Source organism: Carassius gibelio, chromosome B8, assembly GCF_023724105.1.
Source record: "Carassius gibelio isolate Cgi1373 ecotype wild population from Czech Republic chromosome B8, carGib1.2-hapl.c, whole genome shotgun sequence".
In the NCBI taxonomy this organism is placed as follows: domain Eukaryota; kingdom Metazoa; phylum Chordata; class Actinopteri; order Cypriniformes; family Cyprinidae; genus Carassius; species Carassius gibelio.
In genome coordinates, this window is record NC_068403.1 from 17,157,039 (window position 1) to 17,181,279 (window position 24,241).

General features: G+C 36.7%; 1 protein-coding gene across 1 annotated transcript in view; it reads right to left on the minus strand.

Annotated features, from left to right (window-relative positions):
* Positions 1-742: 742 nt before the first annotated feature.
* Positions 743-24,241, minus strand: part of ipo11 (importin 11) — a 121,867-nt gene continuing 98,368 nt past the window's right edge. The window contains 9 exon segments of the mRNA XM_052564316.1: positions 743-1,095; positions 3,758-3,842; positions 5,154-5,249; positions 15,219-15,340; positions 16,685-16,786; positions 16,904-16,999; positions 20,837-20,889; positions 20,892-20,919; positions 22,370-22,449. Coding sequence (XP_052420276.1) covers positions 832-1,095; positions 3,758-3,842; positions 5,154-5,249; positions 15,219-15,340; positions 16,685-16,786; positions 16,904-16,999; positions 20,837-20,889; positions 20,892-20,919; positions 22,370-22,449 — 926 coding nt within the window. The 3' untranslated portion in view covers positions 743-831.

A 24,241-nucleotide genomic window follows, 5' to 3' on the forward strand; every position in this document is an offset into this window, starting at 1 on the left:
GAATCGAGAATACGGTTAATCGAATAAGTGGGTTCCCCATCTACGAGACTTGGCGGGGGAGGAACCGAGACCGGCGGGTTAATTAGTGAATGAAACAGAGGTTTTATTTTAGAAACATGGAAGGCGGGATGAATTCTCCTGTACGCAGGAGGATGTTTGAGGCGGACTGCCACCGGACTAATGATTTTGGTGAAAGTAAACGGGCAAATTTATTAGATACGCAGAATGCAGAATGTTCTTGGTAGAAAGCCACACTTTTTGACCAATGAGGTATGCGGGAGGCTTTGACCGGTGGCGATCGGCAATTGGCCTTGGTGCGTGCCCCAACCTAGAGCAGAGTCTCACATGCTCTTTTCCAGATGTGACGGCACCTCTGGATGAAGGCCTGAGTGGAGGGGACCGCGATTTCGGATTCCATACTGGGAAAAACTGGTGGCTGGTAACCTAAGGTACATTCAAATAAAGAAATGCCCGTGGATAACACTGGCAACGAATTGTGGGTGTACTCCACCATTGAGAGTTGTTGACTCCAACAGGAAGGATTCTTGAAAACCAAACATTGCAACACTCTCTCCAAATCCTGGTTGGCTCTCTCACGTTGTCCATTGCTTTGGGGATGAAACCCCGAAGATAAACTGACATTTGCCCCCAGTAATCTACAAAATTCTTGCCAAAATTTGGACACAAATTGGGGACCCCTGTCAGAAACCATGTCTGTCAGGAGGCCATGTAAACAGTTACCACTGTCTCCTTGGCGGAGGGTAATTAAGACAAGGGAATAAAATAGAGAACCGGTCCACGATGGTCAAAATGAAGTAACCCATCAGGAGGTCAATTGGAAGTTTTACCAGTGGCACAAACTGAGCAACTCAAGACAAAACTGCGGATGTCGCGAGTCATTAATGGCCACCAGAATTGTTGCTTAACCAAAAAGGTGGTGTGATTAACCCCTGGATGACATGCTATGCTGGAACAATAGCCCCGCTGAATGACGTCGACCGATACCCCTCTGGCACAAATAACCGATTCAGTGGGCAGTCGGGTGGAGGTGTTGCCCCTTCTAAGGCTGTTATGACCTTCGATTCGACCTCCCACCTGAGAGTGGAGACAATAAAAGTCTCGGGTAAGATACACTCGGGAGTAAACAGGCGTTTGGAAAGTTCAAAAATACGAGATAAAGAGTGTGTTTTGATGCTTTTGGAACCCGGGCGGTACAAAAGAGAAATCAATCAATCAATCTATCTATCTATCTATCTATCTATCTATCTATCTATCTATCTATCTATCTATCTATCTATCTATCTATCTATCTATCTATCTATCTATCTATCTATCTATCTATCTATCTATCTATCATACAATCATACATTAAAGGCAGTTGTTTGGTTTTGAGTATATATCTTGACCGCTAGACTGCAGTCTTATTTCTAAACTTAAACAGTGACAGGAAGCATAAAGACATGCCACTAATGTTAATGTAATGAAGGAAGAAAAGAAATGTTCCAGTTCCCGCCTCGGTGTACAAAGCTGTCGTGTGGCATAATTTTGGCTTTCATTACAGACAGGCATAAAAGAGATTCACAAAAGTCATGCAGTGTGTAAAATGTGCAATGCCAACATCAAATATTCGAAGAACACACACATCTGCAGTGCATCACCACATCGTGGCTACTCTATTCAATGCTTGTGTTTAGCGGCATGTTCCAGAAGCGGCTCTCCTTGCTGTTTTGCTAAAGATAGGTGCCTAGTCTATTCTTGATGGACACAGCATTCAAGCCACACATAATTAGATAATTGAAGATGTGCTTTAAACGACTAAAAACAGTTACAAATCGTTTATCCTTGACGTTCACAACTAGACTTTGATATGATGTAAGTCATGAAGCATTCTTTTTTTCCTTTTGGGGTTAATTTGCATTTAATTTTCTTCACTGCATTCACACACTGACACTTTCTTTGTGACTCACACTGTATGTGTGTGTATGTGTGTGTGAGTGTGTGTGTTCACATGTGCTCATGTTCTTCACACAGAATCCTGCAAGCACTTTATTTTTCATTGATATTAAGCAGATGTAATTATTTTGTTCGGATCAAAATGTTATGACATTATTTGTTACAATTTTAAAATTAAACTTTGAACCTTAAATGCAGGGTCTAAAAATATATATGGTCTGTTTATAACATTAAATATATACAGTATATATATATTAGGGGTGTAACGATACGCGTATTCGTATTGAACCGTTCGGTACGAGGCTTTCGGTTTGGTACACGGTACGCATTATGTACTGAACGGTTCGTTGGACTAATTAATTATATTTGAAAAAAAAAAAGAAGTGAAATATAATGATATGCGTTCAACAAGGTAGCCCAATAACCCAAACAAAGTAACAGGCAACGCCCCTGACACCCCCGAAATAGAAAATAAACACCAACTTATATGTTTATGTTAGGCTCAGTCAGGCGCTCGCTCACTCAGTACACACTGAAGGCTCGTTGCAAAAGGGCCAATGCGTTTAACAAACCAGAAATAGAAGATCCTCCAGTAACCAACAGGTCTGGTGTTTGGGTGCACTTTACCAATCGATCGGGGCATCCAAACAAGCACGGAAATCAAAATGGACTAGTACTGTACTGTGTCGGAATTTCCTGAGCAGTAAGATAAAATTAACAGGCCTGTACGTTATTAGATAGAAGAACTGTTATAAATAGAACGTATGCACGGGCAGTTTTGAAAACTCCACCTACTTAGCTCTTGGCATAGTGCAGCGCAAATTGTGTTGTATCTGAAGAGCAACGCTGAGCCCAGGGTCCAGCGCCGTGCATACCGCGTCCTGTGTGAAAGTGCCTTTGGCCATTTTGCAACGAGCCTTCAGCGCGTACTGAGTGAGTGGAAAATGCAGGTTTTAAGAACATGCTTAATGTAATTGAGCCTCGTTACAATATTCCTTCACGAGCCCATTTCAGCCAGACCGTTAATTCCTGCTTTGTTCCAAAAAAACATAAGCCCTATAGAGAACCAATTGAGTAAAAACACACTCAATATAAAGAGTTATGGAGTGCCATATAAAAAGTTACATCTTTGTATTTGTTCATAACTACTACAACAATATAACATTTTCATTTTTTTTTATAAGGAGCTGTTTTTGTTTTATACAGTATGCTGCTAAGAAAACACCATAGAAGATGGGTAAAGAATAGCTCCATCATTGTTCAATGTAAAAAAAAACAAAAAAACATACTTTGTTATTTTTAATAAATAAAACATTTTTTAAAAATCAAGGAAATTTATCTGCCAATTTTTTCTTTTTGCTGTATCTAAAACGTACCGAACCGTACCGAACCGAACCGTGACACCAGTGAATCGTATCGAACCGAACCGTGAATTTTGTGAACCGTTACACCCCTAATATATATATATATATATATATATATATATATATATAATTTATATATAATTTTTTTAAGGTTTGCATATGATGAAGTGTTTTAATGACAGCTTTCCAAAAAATATAAAATTTTCCTAAAATAAGAAATATCCCAATATATTGCCTTGCTTCCAGTTTCGCAATGTATTGCACCATATTATATCACAACCCCTGTATTGTAATGCATATCGTATCGCAAAATTATTGTCGATTCACAGCCCTAATATCAGCATCCACTATATCTCATCAATAACAGCCTTTAAGTGACATGTGTCATCGATAGGAGTGTGTATCAGCTGTGACCTTTGAGGACAGGGTAAAACACTCACCAGTTTTCTCCTCTTGTCCTGTTCTGTTGGGGGTTCCTCATCATCTGTCAGCTTTGGCTCTTCGGAGTGGCTCATCAGCATGCAGCTAGAGGACAGGCAGCCAGAGAGAGTGTGTAAGGTCGTGAGGCATGTGGGCATGTTTGTGTGTGTGTGTGTAAAAAGACCGAGTGCAAAGTAGAGAAATCACATTCATGTTACACATCATTTCTAAAATGTGCCACTTTTCCCTGTTCTCCAGCAGCTGTGTAATCTCTCACTCCATTTATGAATCTCTTTTGACACCCCACTGAAGTATGTATGAGGCAGGTTGTATCCATCCTGCTCGGAAATGATAAAATGCCTTAGGAGGTGAACTTAAGAATATAGCACCATATCCTGAGGTCATGAAATATTGGTTGCTTTGCAGTATCATGCACATTTCATGACCAGCTTACATACAACCCAAACCTATATGTACAAACAAACATACTGTTTTCTTATGTGGCATACCAATTTTTATGAATTCTACATTATAAATTCATTATGAATTATTATTGTTATTGTTATAATTCTTAATATTAATTAATTAATGCCATTAGATATATAGATAGATAGATAGATAGATAGATAGATAGATAGAAAGAAAAAGAGAGAAAAACATAACTATGAATTTAACTTTAATCATTTGTTAAATATAATTAAAATACAATTAATTTCATTAGTCACATTACAGAAAAGAATTATATTCGAGCATCCATATCAAACTTTTAGTTTTTAAAAATATATTTTTTAAATAATTACATTAATATATAATTGCAGAACATTTTATATTGTAATGAAATTTATAATCATATAGAAATATGTATTATTATAATTATTATGTGTGCGTGTGTGTAGACTACATACACATACACATGTAATATTGCATATACATATATACTGTGTGGGATTTTTATATATTTTACAATTTTTTATATAATATAATATAATATAATATAATATAATATAATATAATATAATATAATATAATATAATATAATATGAGTGGGACGGGGCTGAGAGCTGTGGGAACAGATCGAGGCTGGTGGAGCAAGTGATAATGAGCGACACCTGCGCCACTCACTGCTCTAGAGTCCCACAGAGGAGCTCCGGAAGGATAAAAGGAGGAATGACGAGGACCAAGATGAGAGAGGATCATCTGTGAGGGGCTGCCGCTTTCGGCTGAATTGTTACATAATTTATATACTTTTATATTTAATATATAATGTGTAACAAGCAGGAAGAAAACACTGACACAGATCACAATCACTTCTCCTAATGCTAAGAATTTGTTTCATGAAATACCCTGCCATGACAGTGTGTGCCCTTGTCCAGCATCGGAGGAGAAGTGTCATCAAGAAGACAGAATCAAACATACTCCTTGAAGGTAGCCATCTCAGGGTCTTCCGTCATGACATCGTGCAGCGCTTCCACGCTGATGTTAATGATCCCACAGAACTTGTCCTGGATCACGCTGAAAAATGATTGCAGAGGAAAACGTTATTCAGGGAATGAACACAATGTTCCATCATTCACACTTTGAAAGCAATGTGACAGAAATATGTTTCAAAGTGTCTTCACGGGCCAGTGAGAAGGGATTTCATGGTGGTAATTTTAGTAGAAAAGAAAATGGAATTTCACAATACTCAATATCAGTTTGAAAAAATGACTTTAGATAAAAAGTAAACAAACTAAATAAAAACAATTATTTCTCAATTAAACTTTTTTATCACACCAAAATGGCTATTTCAAAAAAGAATGTCTTTGCATGTGAGTAAATACAAATATGAGCGTTCAAAAGCAGTCACCTGTCAGTGTGACAGAGCGTGGGTACAGTTGATACTCGACTAGCTAAACTTTAGAAAGACTGCTATTGTTACTTTTTGTATGTTTTCGCATTGAGTTGGTAGCAAAGGCAGCTGTACTCTTGACATCCCTACCCATGGGTATTGAGATTTTCTGTCTAAAAAAAAACAAAGTTTTAATCCTGGAAATAACTCACAAACCCTGCAAGGGAACAATCAAAAGCTTAAGAAACACTTTCAGTCTGACTGACTGTTAAAATCTGAACTACACTCAAGGGACCGGACATATTATCTTAAGCAGTTATCGGCAATAAATGTGAAGATATTCAGATATTCATTAGCTTAAACCCTTAATGCAACTGATCTTCAAGCTTTCTGTGACATGGCAACAGTTAGAACTTTATGAAAGACAATCTCTCCATTTCACAGCCTTGAAGCCTTGACATAGCTGATTTAAAAATGAAATTTCTGTCACAATTTACAACCACCATGTCATTTCAAATGCATACTATATGACTTTCTTCTGTGAAACAAAAATGGAGAAGTTTTGACCAATGTCTAAGCTACTCTAATCTGTAATCTGTATCGTGAAAGTGAACTGTGACCACTGGCTGTCATGCTCCAGTAAAAAAAAAAAAAAAAAAAAAAAAAAAAAATATATAAATAAATAAATAAAATAAAAAAAAAGAATATGCTACTTTAGTATTATTTATATATAGCTTGTATCAACATTTTGAATTTGCTTTTATTTTTACTTTATTTTTTATGCATTTTAATTTAACTGTGATAACTTCGACTTTTTTTTATTCTTTATTGTTTTTTTTACCCTAAAATTATTATTATTTTACTTAGTTTTAACATAACTATTTAGGTTATTTAGCATTTTTAATACCAGTTTTAAATTTAGTTTAGTTATAGTTATTTTCTCCAGTTGGTAATTTTAGTCCTTCAATAAAAACTAAACAAAAAATAGAAATGTTGCCAGCTAACTGAAATATGTTTTTGATTATATTCTATTTTAGCTTTATTTTAATATTAATACATTTTGGATTATTATTAATAACCCTGATTCATATGACTTGTGTCCTTTGTGTAAGAAACAATGTGTCTAAAATTTTAATCATTATTCACTGAAAATATTGCACAAGGGTTGTGGTTACCATTCACTTCCATTGGATCTAAAATATCAGACATTCAGCTATAAATATCTCCTTTTTCTATTCAACAGAATCAGCACAGGACACAAAAGTGAGTAAACGATGACATTATTGTCATTTCTTGGTGAACTATCCTGAACTAACTTGACCTTTCCAGCAGTTTTCTTTTATAATGTGTGGTGTGGCCAAATTTCCTGTGTTTGGCCCTTTCCACCATGGTCTTCGATATAACCCCTCAATGCCTGATACAAATTGATTCATTCGCCACTCAGAGCCAAAACACACATAAACCCTTGAATGTCCACTTAGAACCCTGTGACGATTCTTTTCTGCCTTGTATCTGCACACATGGAGCATTCAATGAAAAACAAGATAAGGAGGGTCATTTCTAAATCTCAAAAACATTGCTTGGTGAAACGAGTTGATGCCGCTTCTGGAGCAGCCATCACATCTCTGTTTTGGTGATATAGAGAAAGATGATGAGGTACTGTAGTTGCTAAGAGAGAGGGACACAGCTGATATGACTTAATAACAAGGAATTGGTCAGGAATGAAAGACGGGTGGTATGAAATTATGATTTCGATATGATGTGTGCCTCCCCACTACTCTGCACCCTGGTACTGAGGAACTGAGTTAAAAGTGAGGTGGTCATTTCATTTTATCTGCGGCTTCATTTATTTTTCATACATAAAAGTAAAATTATCAGTATAGCATATGGCTCGCCGTTCAAAACTGATGACTGAAAAAAGTTTTTAAATAATTTAAAATGGGTCATGCCAAGCATATATTAACATATATGAAAAGCCAATGACCATTTGACTGAAGACACCCTGAAAGTCAGCTACAAGCAAACTTGGCAAACACCAAAGCTAAATATCTACTCAGCTATACATTTAATAAAGTTTACAGCTATATTACTTTTTGTAATACAGGGTAGGGGGAAATCTTATCTCAACCCAACAATATTACAGCTATAAGAGCTGCGCTAGTGACCTATCAAAGATGCATCATATTAAAGATTTCTTATCACTGCTTGGAGCCGAAAAAGAGGCCTTTATAACACCTAATGACACCCAAACCAGCCCCTTTGGACAAATAAACTTGCAGAACCACTTTTTCTTTTCATTTTTTTTTTTTTTTTATATTTTACAGGAAAACATATCAGAAGAATTGCATTTCTATTTTTGTGCTCTTATAATGTTAGTTACATTTTCATGAACAAAGTCATAATTCAGCATTTCATGATGTTTGACCATCAGAATTTTTTACCTTTAGAATTAAGGCCCCAATATAGTTCAAATGGAATCAAAGAACGAACTGATATGTAATTTCAAACAAAATCAGGCCAAAACAAAGTTTATTATTTTTTTTTGTTTGTTTCATCAGTTTAAAAACCTGTTTTGGCTCCTTAACACCTTTGAGCTTCCATTGGTCCATGGCGATGACACAATCAGTGGGTGTGTTCTGGAAGTCCCCCTTCTTTGACATGCACTTTTTATCCCGGTTCATTTCTCATTTAGTGGAGGTCAGGCAGGAGAACAACATATCCAAGTCACTAGCAACATAAATACATTGTGTCAAATAGCTGAGCTGCCACAGATAAATTCACACCTGTAGGATCACTCACGGAGAGACATTAAATATTCATAGAAAGCATTGAATTACTAGAAAGTAAAGAAAGAAAAATGATGCATCCAGTTTAATAAAATAAATGAACACTTACAAAATAAAGTAACAAACAGTTTTGTGTTACTGTTTCCACATCATGCTAATGTTTCAGACTATAAGCCATTGACACTTAAAGCTGCAGTAGGTAACTTTTGACGCTCTAGCAGTTAATAAACAGAACTGCTTGTGTCTTGCGGAAGAACATTGTAGCCGGAGCTACTTCTCTCTGTTTATGTCTATGAAGAATCACAAAGGTACTGGGTTACTCCGCCGCGGTACCCCCGAAGCAATCTAAAATAGTCCGAATATAAACACTTATTATAGGTGCACCCTAGTGATTCAGGACAAGCCAAAAACACGGTTTGGAAAATGGATTCATGGTGTACTCGCTTATTATGTTCATTTTTCTACATTTTGAACACAAACAAAGTTACGGACCGCAGCTCTGATTGGTTGTTTCTTACCGGGAGCGCATGACTTTCTGCAAATGGCAATAGGACCACTGGGAGGAGCCAGAGGAGCTTGATTTTTTCACAGATTATCTGTCTCATATTCTACTATCAGGGCATAATGACAGGTTTAATAAATATGTAAAAAATATTTTTTTTACAAAATTTCCCTACAGCACCTTTAAAGGGGTCATATGATGCTGCTAAATAGAACATTATTTGGTGTAGTGAAATGAGTTTATGTGGTTTAAGGTAAAAAAAAAAAAAAAAAAAAAAAAAAAAACATTATTTTCCTCATACTGTACATTATTGTTTCTCATCTATGCCCCACCTTCTGAAACATAAGTTTTTACTAGGCTCATCGGTCTGAAAAGCAAGGTGTGCTCTGATAGGGCAGCTATACAGTGTGTTTTGATCAGCAGAATACCTCAATCGTGTGACGGAAATGTTACAACCCTTAACATATTGAGATGGGTTTGCGAATGGCGTGGCCAACTGATTCTGCAAAGGAGCATCCGTTGGGCTTGGGGCAACCATATGTGACGACCCCGGGCTGGACTCAAGATCCACAGAGCAAAGTTGATGTATTTCCTCAGTGACCAGCACGGATCAGCTCCATGCATGACGAAGCGGATATCGTCCTCTTTCGGAAGGCCAAACAAAGTAGTTTCACTTTTACAATGAAACACACAGCGTTTATACGACATGGCAGCGGCAGCAACAACAATACTACAGCGAGAATAAAAGGTATGTCTTCTCTCTTTGCATGAACATCTGGGTGGCATTATGCAATCTTCCCACATAGTGACATAGAAATGTGGGGGCATGTTAGAACGAGCCATTTTAGTGGGTGTGGACGAGTCTTAAGTTTTAGAAAGAATATATCTCTTTGGATTTGAGACTTCAGTCTTTGCAACTTTACAGATCTTCTTCATTCACCAAGAGCTTGTAACACTCCAAAGAGAAAGGAAAAATTTAAATCGCATCATATAACCCCTTTAAAAAAAAATTTCTTTTGTATTGAAAACATGACAGGGCTGTGCAAAAAATTGAATATATATACTGTCAACATCATATATCCCATTTGATTTTCTTTTGAATATGTATTCCAATTGTGATCAAGCAAGCAGCTTGCTCTAAATTGTCTAAATATTCTGACAAACTCCAACATCATTCCAAAAGCAGCTGGTTGAAAACACTCTGAATGGTTCAGTTTGTGCATGTGTAAAAACCAAGACCCAATTTGCATATCCCTCTTCCTTTTTTGGCATGGCTGTATGTGTGGAGATCATTACATCATTATTATCATCTGTTTATTCTGCACTCTCCAAATGACTGAAGCAGAGACAAATCTGTACCATTTCATTGATGTCATCACTGCAGTCATACTTCATTAGTGGGTGAAATTATTTGTGATGTATTGAGCCTCAGAGAAGAAACATTCAGTGTCTTGGGCATTGCTCTGAGCCCACAGGTGTTTATTCAGAGGGAGTCAGAACACAGCAAATAGAATAGTAATGGCAGGATCAGAAAATGCCATTCAAAGCACCCTGAATGCCTGTGAAAATTAATATGCTGGGCCTCATTTCATGCAAGTCTCTCGGCGCCACTAAATATCCTTCCAGAGTCTGCTTTCATAATATTCTCTGTGCCGTTCAAGTCACACGAGTCCAGAGACGAAAAAGCATCTGATTAAGGATGAATGTTTACTAGCAGAGCACAATTCCTCTGTAAAATAAATTTGTATATTGCAAAACCACTGTCATTAAAATGGCAATTTAAGCAAAACCAGACAGAAAAAAAAATCCCTGTCTGGGTCAGGGTCAGAAACTTAAGGTGAAATAAGGGCAAGAAAACTAAAAATACAATTACTCCAGGCTTCAGTTTCACATTACCAGAAGTCATCATTTCAGAAAATATTTGTGTGGAAACCAAGATACATTGTTTTTCAGGTTTTTTTGATAAAGTTTGTTATAAACACCTTTACTGACTTCCTTTAACATCCTTGCTGAAATAAAGTATTAATTTGTTATTTTTCTCCAAAAAACAAAACTGACTCAGATTGAATGGAAGCTTATTTCTATTCAAGAATTCCACCTAGGGTATTTGTGTTGTTGTTTGCTTAGGCATCTGTGTTCAGTTTTATGCTTAAAACTCTTAATCTAAAAACCAATTTATAGGCAATAATTTTCAATTAGATTCAGTTTGAATCTGAATAGCGCGTTCAGCGCGGGGGCGTGGTCACATTAGATATAATGAAGGGAGACGTGAAAAACAGACATGGCGTTGTTTTCATATGGATTACTTTATCACAGAATATCTGTTAGCAGCACTTTTTACACTTCATTTTAATGACGTGTTTGTAAATGAAGATCAGCACAGACAAAGGCTGCAGACAGCACACATACTGATAAGACGCTCGGGAGAAAACAAACACATAACTTCATAATCATACTTTGCGTTGTGATTCGGAGATGCTTGTTGGTCTAAATAAAGTTGGTAATGAACCCTCTTTTATAGCCAAACGCTTTGAAAATCCCGCCTTGTATACTCACCGAGATTAGAAAAGCAGTCATCAGTGAAATGTTGTGAACACAACAAAAGGGATTTGTTGTACTGCTCTGTTATTGTGGTAAAAATGAATTTTAGCCATTGGTTCTTCTGATCTTCATTCTTTGGCAGTGAAAATAAAACAAACTTGCCTTTACAAATAAAAACACACTGTCTCCTCGACATGATGCTCTCACACCAAACAGAGCGTCTGTGTGGGGGGTGGGGCAGGTCAGAGTTCCGTTTCTCTCAAGACGGTAGGCGGAGATTATTATGCAAAGTGTTCCTAGTGACGTACATAGAGATGGGCAAAAGATTTGAAATCTATAACGACTCGTTTTAGCGATTCAGAGTCGACTCCTTACTTTAGAAGCCAATAACTTTATAAATCGTGTACTTTTTGGTTTAATTACTTTGCACATTTTTACACTGATGGACAGCTACATCATACACTGTAATACAGGTAATTTTTGATTTACCATCTGTGTGGCTCTTTAATTAGTAAAAAAGCTCCTGAAATAGAGCTCCACGATTATGAAAAAATATCAACACTGTTGATTATTGCTCTTGATATTGTAATCACAATTTTTAAAGATGATTAACTAAAAAAAAAAAATTATATATATATATATATATATATATATATATATATATATATATATATATATATATATATGGACTCGTGTTTTGTCCAGTATTGAATTGATGCAGTAAGACACACTATGAAAATCATTTCACAGAATCTCTAAAATATTATCAATATTTTTGGATTTTATTTTTTTCTTGAGTAGTTTCTTGATTGTATAGCAGCCATAGCAGTAATAATGGTTATGTAATAACTCCACAGCCCTACCCCAAAAAAGTAATAGAAAAGTTTATTTCTGACACTGGATTGGATTCGAGCAGAAGGCAAGATGCAACAATAATGGAGAAAACAACATCTTGCATCTGTGCTTCAGAGACTGAGGCTCAGAGATATGGCTCACGGATCCAGGCTGTCTCTACAAGCATGATAATGCATGACTATCCCACTCTCCCTCAAGACTCAGGCTTAAGCCACATGGGGAGCCTCTCCTGTATATCACTGCAAAGCCCTGAAAACTGCAGAAGGAAAACAAGGCCATGATGGAGCTGTCATTTTTGCCAGTTAATCACTGCTTTGGGTGTGAGGGAGACTGACAACGAAGGGCTTTGGTATTGATGCCATTATTGATCCTATAGAACAATGACACATAAGATCAATCTCAATGAAATAAGGTGACAACAGACCTGCTGCGGCACCACAATCGATTCACAGTCCCCAATGCAATTTCATGATACAAGATACTGTATCACAATGGGCACATATACAGACAAATACATACATACAAAATGTGGACACATACAATAGATCAGATAAATCCAGAGCGTGAAATACTTAGCAGATGACCGGCTGCATGCAAAGACATGCTCAAGTGTTTTCATGTGTCCAGACTGAATATTTATATTGTAATGAGAAACGAGAAGTAGAGTCAATCATGAATTTATCCACCATTTCTCTTCCCCTTACAGTTTGCATATTTAAAGCAATATGACCGGACATATGGTCTGGTCTTTAAGGTGGCAAGGGTCAGCAACCTGTTTGACGTGAAATTTAAATATATCTTGTTAATCACTGTGCCACAAGGAATACAAATATGTTATGTCTGCAGTGCAGGATGCTTGAGACCGTTTCCTAGAAAAGAAAATCATGCAAATTACCACCTCATTGTTTACTGTTATTGCCGTTCACTACATTATGTGTGCAGTGGAGGTAAACAGGTGCATCTCTTTCCTTAATGATGTGATTTTGAGTCAGAGTTGAAAAGACTGAAAAAGAAAAGTAACTCAAGAAACTGTGTTTGGCTGCAGAGATCCTTGTTTTTAACATTGTTCACAATGGAGAAAGTTTCACCTTTGAGAGCAAAAAAGCTGCAAAACACCCCAGAGTTGTGTACAAGGGTTAGGTGTTTTCCCACTCAAATTCCAATCAAAGGTTCTAAAACTAACAAAATTATCAGACAAATTAGTTTTATATGATCATATTACTGTTTTTCTATAATTAAGACTAATGGTGTAATGTTCAATTTGTGAAATTTGGTGAGCAAAAAGAGTTTATTATCTACTGTCAATAGTATAGCAATATAGAAAGCACAGCTCAGTTTCAAACCAAGCAGCCTTCTGTTGATCAACAGGACGAATGTGTGTGATCATCTTCAACCTGTTGCAAAATTTGTATGGCCTAATCTTTCACTCTCATGAAAAATTCCCTATTGTGTGGATTCCTTCAAGTGTGAGCGGTCACACTTCATTTTAATGTCCAATTGTTGTTATTAATAAACAATTAACTATTACTTTTGTCTCAATAAACTCCTAAATTGCTAAGTAAGTTGTAAGTTGTAAAGTTTAGGTATTGGGTAAGGATACAGAATATGGACATGCAGAATATATGCTTTATAAGTACTAATAAACGTCCAAGATGTTAATAACAGGCATGCTAATAAGCAACCAGTTTAAGAAATTAAAGTTAATGAATTTAAGTTAATGAATTTCCCCTGAAAGCAATAATCCTATAAATATCACAAAACTTAATTTTTCCAGTACACTATATATACATATATTAGTATACTGTATATATATATATATATATATATATATATATATATATATATATATATATATATATATATATATAAATCATCAAAGGATGAGTACCTCATTCCCTCAAAAAAGATTTAGCTCCTTTGTCTTTTTATTTGATTCTCAAATACATCTATGCTACAAATCGAAGTGTATAATGTGTTTATTCTGTGGATCAGTGGTTCCCAACCTTTTTCAACTCGCGGCCCACACAACCAAACACATATGTTTGCGCGGTTAATAACTTAGTACTCAGAAGCTAGATTGTTAACTGTATTAGGGCTGTGCGATATAAAAAAAAAAACTAAACTATTTTTAAGATTTCTTTGATAAATGTTGCTATTTCGATGTTAATTGTAATTTTGACGCACACAGATATGCACTTAAAACGTGTATCCTCTCACTTAAACTGTGTCCTGTGCAATTACAACTCTCTCTATGCTCATGTGCCAGATATTAATTATTTTCGCATGTTTTTATTTCTAGCCTTTTACCGTGTGCAGTGTGAACGCTCTGATCCATTAACATAGGGCTCTGAAAAAGGTGCATAACAGACAAGTGTGTGAACCTGGAGTTAGGCATATGCCCAGTCTGTTCTGTTCTCGCGCTAGGTGCAATGCATTCTGATTGGATCGGATAGCATACTGCGAGAGGTCAGGACTGTGAAAAATCGTGCTATTAAATTATATCTCAGCTATTCACTGTTTATTGAGGATTAAATAATAATAATAAAACAAGCCTATAGAGAAAATAAATTAGAAATAAATTTCTAGAACCAAGGTCATTGAAAAAAAAATGTGGAAGATCGCTCCAAGTTTATGATTAGTATTGCTTGTGTATACTGGCTGCCATTACTCTAATAGATGTTGCTATTTGAGCTTGGTCTATTATATTAGCAGTTGAAAAAAAAATTGAGGCGTGAAAACGTAAATGACATCCAAACTACTGACGTGGCTAAAACCAACAAGCCATTTCTCCCGGCGGGTCATCATTACAAAGTCATTTTTTATTTGTATGGTCTCCGTGGTGAATGTCAAATGATTTGTATAAATGTTATCACTTGTACAGCTTGCTGATGAGTTCTGCTATAAAAGCATCAGTCATTTGCATGCAAATGTGATAGGAAGATCCTGCAGGTGTTTATATAATGACAAACCTGTTGTCAGACGGTAAAAGCGACATGAGCGCCAGGGCAGAGAGCTTTCTCCTCTCAGACTGGGTGATGTTGTCCATGCGGTCCACCCACATCTCATCCACGCTCCCCAAGAGCTGGTCTGCCTGAAAGAGCAGAGATGACCATGATAAACAATCTAGTTCACACAATTCTCATTTATAATTTAGCCATGCACAGGTGAGCGAGGCACACTGGGAACAAGATTAATACACCCTTCATAAGATAAGAGGAAAACATTAGGGTACGTCGAGCCGCCTGACAGAGCGAATATATAAAAACCTCCATCTTTGAAGTTATTTGGCTGATACTGTAAATAAAGAAGGGGTCTAGGCAGGAAAGATATTTCTGGGATTGAGGAAATTAAGGAGAATACTGACATTTGCTGAGACTACAATAGTGCAAATGAGTTCAATAATTTGGTGGGGAGATACGGCCCAGGGTTGAAAGGGAATGATGATGTGTGGGCGGCTTGGCAAAGCATCTTGGTCCACTGGGACCAAATTACAGTAAGATCAGCTTCCACAAACCCAGCTAAAGATACGCTGCACAGATGAAGAAAGCTAGGCCAAGCTTGAGGATTTTTTGTTTGTTTGTTAATGATTTTGTGCTTCAGTGTACTTGACCTTGACATAAAGGAAGGATAAAGAAAGTACTCGGGAAAGAGGAGATATTTTTTAATCTAATTATGTTAAGCCCTCCAACATCTGAGGAATGTGAGCTGGACTTCTTTATTTAAAACCATAACATTAATTAGTATGCACCAATATTAAATTTCTGGCTTTTATAACAACTATTAAAGTGTATATTGAGCCATAGCTATTCATTATGGCACCCCCTAACTATAACTATCTACTATTCTCGAAAGAGATGCACAGTATATTGCATTATCAGTTATTAGGCAATAATAAGTATTTATTATCTATTATATCAGGATTATTATGATTAACTTAAAACCTTAAAAAAAAAACATTTGCTTATTTGCAAGAAAATACTGAAATAAAATACATAAAAACCTATAGAAATATAATAAAAAACAGAAATGCCAAGAAAACACAACAAAATGACTAACTGAATTACATTATTGAATTATATTTCTACATATATGAAAAATACACAAGTAATAAATAGAAAAAAAATAATCTGTAAATATAAACGCACAATGAAAAATGTAATATTGGTGAAAATATATTGTTAGTCAGTAGCTAGTAAAAACAAATTACAAAGAAACAGCAAGTAAAACATTGAATTAACGGTGATATTTTGCAGTAGAATGACTGAAAAAAACATTTTCTTGAAAAATATACTCCATTAATCCTTGTTTTATTTACAATTTTGTTATTTTAAATATTTTTACAGTGTAGCCAAGTGAAAAGGTGTTTTTGCATCAGAGCTACCGGTAGCTGGTTTTATAATACACTGCTTTATCAGGTGGCCTGGCACCTCCTTACAGGAGGTTGAATTCCACAGCCAAGTGATGTGAAAAAGTCTGAATTCTGCAAGATAATCTGACCTATTATACCCAGGTATGTAGACATAAACACAGTATACCTCTGCAGTCAAACACACAAGCATGTGTCAACATTAAAAACGGGACAAAGTACATTTTCAGTGAAATTAGGTGTGTACAATATGATTACTGTAATTGACTGTGCTGTGTTCACACTCACTTCGCTTTTGACTGTCTCCCGTAACACAGCTGGCAGAAGAGGCTAAAACATATGGGAGCCCAATACAGGACTTACTTTTATGGCAATTTCAACAAGCTATAAGAGTAGAAATTGGGCAAGAGTAGAAATTGAAAGTTTAACAGCCTTAAATTTCCTAGTACTCAAAATGGTTGTGAGCAATTTGAACACACATCTTTAAATTCCACGGTTTGATGTCCAACTGTCTATCCACAGTGTAAAATCAAAACCTTCATACTGCATTATGTTTTGTTTTCTGCAAAAACATTATAAACAGGGGTTCCACATCACTGGGTGGTATGCTAATTATAACACTATGGAGGAAAGTTAAGTAAAAACATATATATATAATATATATATATTAGCAAACTTTAAAATTAGTGAAATTTTGTTGAACATTTTTGGTTAGATTTGTTCAAATGTGAATAAATCTGTACTCAAATCTATCATATTTATTAGATCCCATAACAGATTGATTTAGAATTTTTTTTTTAGAGAACCGAGGTCTTATGGAACTTAACGAATCTTAACAGAACATCAGGGTCATATATGGCTTGTTCAAGGGCACAATGGTGGTTGTTCAAATCAAACCACAAGGACTCTATTAATATTTTTTAACATCATCGTGAATCGCGAAGGAGAAGGCCTGAAACAAGCCTACTGGCATGGCCTTTAGGAAATGGACTAATAAAAAGCACATTAAATTATTGTGAATTTCACAACTCTGTTTAATATTATATCACCAGCAAAATCCGATTGAATAAATCATAAATATTCCATATATCACCCAGCACTGCTGCACACTTCTGACCTTGAGGACAACCAACTAATGTTCAATGATGTAAAATTGCCTAGTTATTCTGAAAGAGGGCACGAGGAGCTTGCAGTTGTGTGAATTCTGTTGTCAGACTAAGAATTGGCTTGAGAAGGGATCTTGGCAGCCCAAGGCCATTACCCTTCTATTCCAGCCTCTCTTTGACAGGATGCAGGATGAAACGCTCCCTCAAGGTGCGCTACGGTCTTCATTTTTCTTCTTCAGACCACTGGTGCACAAACAGCCTGGCACATAGAGCCGGACTTTACTTAAGTGACTACAGCGGGGTAATCTAGAAACAACATGTACTGTATAAACGAATGCATCTGATGTATCTGGATTATAGCCATGATGGAGTAGAAAAGCTTGAGCTGGCAAAACCTTGCCAAACTGCTGTGGGAAATACACCACTTTCTCTTTCAAAGCGTAAAAACAAACAGGAAAACAAAATGTTAAAATACTTAGGTACACTTTACTGTTTTGTGGTTCACTTACATTTACATCTACATTCTGCACATTGGTGCAAGCACTTTATTTATTTATTGTTCATTTTGAAATTTTAACTTGGAAGTAAACGCCCATTTCTATGATTGCATGTGACAGCATTTTTGCAGAAAAAAAAGAAGGATAAGTCAAAAGCATTTCTTGAGGTAAATGTATGCTACAACGATTGATACAGCTTGAATTATAGCTTATATCATATAGCTGGAAATACACAAACCACATCAGTTTTGTAAGTAGTTGTAAGAACGTTTCTCAGAGGAGGATCTGGGCACTGACAGTCCGCAAGCTTGTGGTCAGTGTGTGCGAGCATCCAAGGACGCCCCTATGGGCTCTCACTTGTACTTGGCTCCAGCTGCACAGTTTGCTCTTCAAATCAATCACTAACTACCACATGTTTCCCTGCGGATGTCCTGGCCAGGGCAGATAGAAGGCCAAAGACATTTTCCTAAACCTCACTGAAATCATTCAAGCTTGCCTGACATACAGCCCTAGTTTCATGCAAGTTTTATTAAAGGATAGTTCAGCTGAAAAGGAAAATCCTGTCGTTTATTCACCCTCATGTTGTTGTAAACTGTTTTTGTTTCTTCCATGGAACAACGCTTTAAAGCTTTTGTTTTCATTCACTGAAATTGCATAGAATCAAAAAATCAGCACAGATTTTTTTTCCAGACAGATATGTCTACAAGGTTGAAATAAAATGTGGGTGAATCAATGATAACAGACTTATCATTTTTAGCTGAACTATCACTTTAAGCCTGGCAAATCCAATCGACCTCATGAGCAACATCTTTATCTGATTTTTGAGCACTCTTAACAGAAGTGCCTTAAAATTAGTTCCTCTTGACAAAGGTGATTTCTGTCATAAAAGAACAGGAAGTGTAAAGTCCTTGATCTGTGTTCTCCGTCAGCTAAATGGCCTGTCATCTCTCATTCTCCTTTAGCCTTTACTTCAGCGACATCTCTCCAAACAAATTTTACTGAGAAGATGGCCCCTTCTTTCTGTGTTAATTAAAAACAACAATAAAGAGTAAACAGTGCCGCAAGATACTGCTGATTTAAACAAACAGTTAATTAGGCACCCGATGATTTACGTACCAAACGTGCTACCTGCGGTGTAAGAAGGCAGGGAATCCTCTGTGAGGTTAATCGAATGGCTGCACACACTTCTGAGACTTTCACTGGTTACACAGATGCTTTAATGCATTCAGAACAGTTCCCATGTTGAGAAACGATTGCAGAAGTGCAGGCCAGACAGGTAGTTTGAAATGTAGACTCGTAAAATGTTTAAATTTTCAAATTCAAAAACCTTTAAAAGAACAACTCACCCATAGATAACGTTATAAATAAACAAATTCCAAAGCTGTATTAGTTTAATTAATTTAATTTCATTAGTTTAATTTGAACTTTTGTTAAGTAAAGTAGAAGACAAGGACAAAAGGACCACCAAAATTGGTTCTGAAGGAATACTATACAGGGATTCAGTAACAATCACTCTAAACAGCTTGAAAACGCTGTAGATTTTTCCCTCAGCATACCCTACCTTTTATTTTCAACAGACGTCTTGTACACTTAGATTCCCATCATCAACAGGGACAAAACGAGGCTTTCTATCAAACTGTCAAAAAAAAAAGAAAAAGAAAAACATGTACGTCTCAGATAACCTTGGGCTTGTTTTTTTCCCCAATTAAGGTTGCCTTCACTCTCGTGGAAAGATGTTGCCTATTGGCACAGTGGAAGATGCGGAGCGGGTAAACACGTGCGCACACACCTGCGCTCCACGCTACTTAGGATTGAGGGAGAAAAATGACTAAAGTTAATTAGAAAAGTTTCACAATGCCCTAAAGAGATGACACCACAACGATGCCACAATAGGACATTAATATTAACACAAATATCCAAAACCTCTGGTAACATGGCTCATCCCAGCACTCCAGCTCTTCCTGCGGAGGCTCAGAGTGCATTTTAGGCTCCAAATTGGCTTGGGGTCTCTAATGAGCATCTGCTAACCTATGAAGGAGCAGCTGTAGGCCAAGACGAAAAGCTTTATCTCTAATGGCAGCATCCTGGCAGCCGTTCCACAGCACTCTGTCCCCCTGCCTCCAGAGAGAACCGGAAGTGCAGAGCGGACAAGAACCTTGCTTTGAAGCCCACATTAGACAGGCTTCAGCTGTATGACCCCTGTATGATCATTATCTGTGCTAAAAGGCCCAATTGGTCACACTGCTAAATTAATGAATTACAATGACTGAAAATAAGTTAATAAAATAACGGGGTCCTGTACGTAGCCCTTTCATCATTTCTTCAAAGTAAAAATCTGCCCCAACTGTTTGTGTGGAAACAGTGTCAAAAAGCACGCTCCTTCTGTCAGATCTAAGAGCTTGAGTGCATTAACTAAAGCAAGCAAAGTCGAGAAGGGCTTCAAAAAAAAAAAAGCTGAGCTGACTGTGAACTACTCGAAACCAAAACGACAGTGTTGAGGAATGCGTTTTCATTGTCATTATTCTGCAGCAGTGCCAGGGCACTTCATTTCACAACAGAGCATCAAGAAGATGAACAAAGAGCACAAAAGAGCCTTGTGGGGAAGGATTGAGTCGTACCTTCAGATCCTGGACTTGGCCTTGTGTGGTGATCCTGGACTTGGCCTTCTCTCAGCAGATCTGCAAAGGGCTTCAGCATAGCTCTAGAGAGAGATGACTACATGTAAACACAGAGCACAATCATTTCTGTCATGCAGTGCCTCACATAGTATATGTCTAAATACTCTGGTTATAAGACGAATAGTTCCAGTCCTTGGTTATGATTAGCTGAAGACATTGTAAAATAACACATCAGTAATTACATCAGTATTACATTGCTGATGTACTGCATTGCTTGGCAGAAACATTATTATTTATCATATATATATATATATATATATATATATATATATGGGTGATATATTAGGGCTTATTGCTTGAATAAAATATTAAAATACTGAAAAGTAATAAAAAAGGAAAATCTTTGGTTGACATTCTTTAATTAAGTAAATAAATGTGTCTTTGTTTACTTAAAAGTCTCGGTTGCCATTTTTGCTAGAGATGTTAAGTTCAATTTATTTATTTATTTTAGTGTTGTCAAAATTAGCTTGTTAATGCAGGTGATTATTTTTTTCAGTTTAACGAGTTAAAAATATTTAACCCAATTAATGCAGGTATGGAGCTAGGATGGACCACCGCACTCTGCTGCTTTTGTCTCTTTTTGTTTCCTGTCAAGAAGTGCATTTATTCAGTCGCAGAATGTCTTTGCGACCATCAAATGGGAGACATTTCAGAAGTGCACTCCATCTTCACCGCAGCACCAGGCGTGACTCAAAAGAGCGTGGAAACGGTACTGTGCTCGGAGCGTATTCTCCCGAGCATGCTTAGCTTATAACAGTATCATTAAATATCAAAACACGAATGAAAGTATCTGTATGCAATGTCATATCAGCTAAGTCAAGAAGTTACCAAAAGTAGATTAAAGCTGCCATTAAACAAATATTAAATATATAAGTCAAGAAGTTACCAAAAGGTGATTAAAGCTGCCATTAAACAAATATTAAATATATACGGTCTTTATGTTGTTTTTGTACATTAATTTGAAGATTGAATGTAAAATTACAGCAAATTAAAAGTATATTTAAGTTAATTCAAGTTAATGATAGGTGGGATTAATCGCGATTAATTTCAGAAAAAAAAAGTATTAATTTGTTTTTAAAAAATTTCAATCGACTGACAGCAATTTTTTTTTTAGACATGATGAGAAATATTCCAGATGTTTCTTTTTTTATCCAACCATAAATTTCCCAATAAAATATTTTGAGAATACTCTTAATTCATGATTAATTGAGTGTTCCCAAGACCTCAAATTTACTTTTAACCCTGCACAGAATTCTTTTTTTTTAAGTTATAGATCTTAAAAGGTCCTGTCAACAAGAACAACCCTGCAGAAGACACTCATTACATAAAAAAATATATATATTTCAAACCGAATCATCACACACTAGTATGTTCAGATTTATGCCACATTCATCTTTCGAGAAAGTGCAAATAAGGTTATGTTCACACAGCCATTCCTTAAATGTCTACTTATTTGAAGTCTTTTCTTCAGGCAATCTGTAAGAAATCTGTAGCAGAGAGATAAATGTAGGCATTGATGGTCTGAAAGCATGTCCGCACGTTCTCCAAGCTCAGTTTCTGAAATAGAGAAACAAAATAAGAACGATACCAGGGTGAAGCAATATCACAGAGCAATATCTCTGAGAGAAAAATAACAGGTAGGAGAGAACATGAACACCAGCAGTGAGGGAGACGAAAGCTTTGTCTGGAAAGACAGGAAAATGGTTACATTTCATATAACAAAACATCAGTCTGCAGCACAGACAACTCTGACTCATCCAGAACTCACACTCCTGCAGACGGAAGACAAGAAAACAGGAAACAACCACAGTGGTAGACCTTCATATATTTAAACCTTTATGCAACAACATCTTAGTCTAAGTAAGATTGATTATAAATAAACCACCATTTAAAAGGTTTTGTACGGGGGTTTGTACGATTTTCAATATTTCTAAAAAATAAATCTCTTATGCTCACCAAGACTAGATTTATTTGATCAAAATGCAATAAAAACAGTAATATTGTGAATTAATATTACAATTCAAAACAACTACTTTCTATTTTAAAATGTTATTTATTTTTGTGATGGCAAAGTGTTTACTATCACGTGATCCTTCAGAAATAATTATAATATGCTGTTTGCTGCCCAAGAAAAATGTATTATTAATTATTAAATTTCAATGCAGAAAACATTTGGTGCTGCTCAATATTTTTGAGAAAACAAGTAGTCCCCCCCCCCCCCCCCCAGCATTCCTAAAAAAAAAAAAAAGTTTTGAAAATAACTATTTATTTCTGAAATTTCTGAACGAATAGGCTGTTCCCAGAGTGCTGTATCAAGGCACCTCAGTGGGAAGTCTGTGGGAAGAAAAAAGTGTGGCAAAAAACGCTGCACAACGAGAAGAGGTGACCGGACCCTGAGGAAGATTGTGGACTGAGTCTGGAGTAGAAACATCCAGAGCCACCGTGCACAGGCGTGTGCAGGAAATGGGCTACAGGTGCCGCATTCCCCAGGTCAAGCCACTTTTGAACCAGAAACAGCGGCAGAAGCGCCTGACCTGGGCTACAGAGAAGCAGCACTGGACTGTTGCTCAGTGGTCCAAAGTACTTTTTTCAGATGAAAGCTAATTTTGCATGTCATTCGGAAATCATGGTGCCAGAGTCTGGAGGAAGACTGGGGAGAAGGAAATGCCAAAATGCCTGAAGTCCAGTGTCAAGTACCCACAGTCAGTGATGGTCTGGGGTGCCATGTCAGCTGCTGGTGTTGGTCCACTGTGTTATCAAGGGCAGGGTCAATGCAGCTAGTTATCAGGAGATTTTGGAGCACTTCATGCTCCATCTGCTGAAAAGCTTTATGGAGATATTGTTTGTCAGCACGACCTGGCACCTGCTCACAGTGCCAAAACCACTGGTAAATGGTTTACTGACCATGGTATTACTGTGCTCAATTGGCCTGCCAACTCTCCTGACCTGAACCCCATAGAGAATCTGTGGGATATTGTGAAGAGAAAGTTGAGAGATGCAAGACCCAACACTCTGGATGAGCTTAAGGGCGCTATCAAAGCATCCTGGGCCTCCATAACACCTCAGCAGTGCCACAGGCTGATTGCCTCGATGCCACGCCGCATTGAAGCAGTCATTTCTGCAAAAGGATTCCTGACCAAGTATTGAGTGCATAACTGAACATAATTATTTGAAGGTTGACTTTTTTGTATTAAAAATACTTTTCTTTTAGATAGGAATTTTGGGTTTTCATGAGCTGTATGCCAAAATCATCAGTATTAAAACAATAAAAGACCTGAAATATTTCAGTTGGTGTGCAATGAATCTAAAATATATGAAAGTTAAATTTTTATCAGTACATTATGG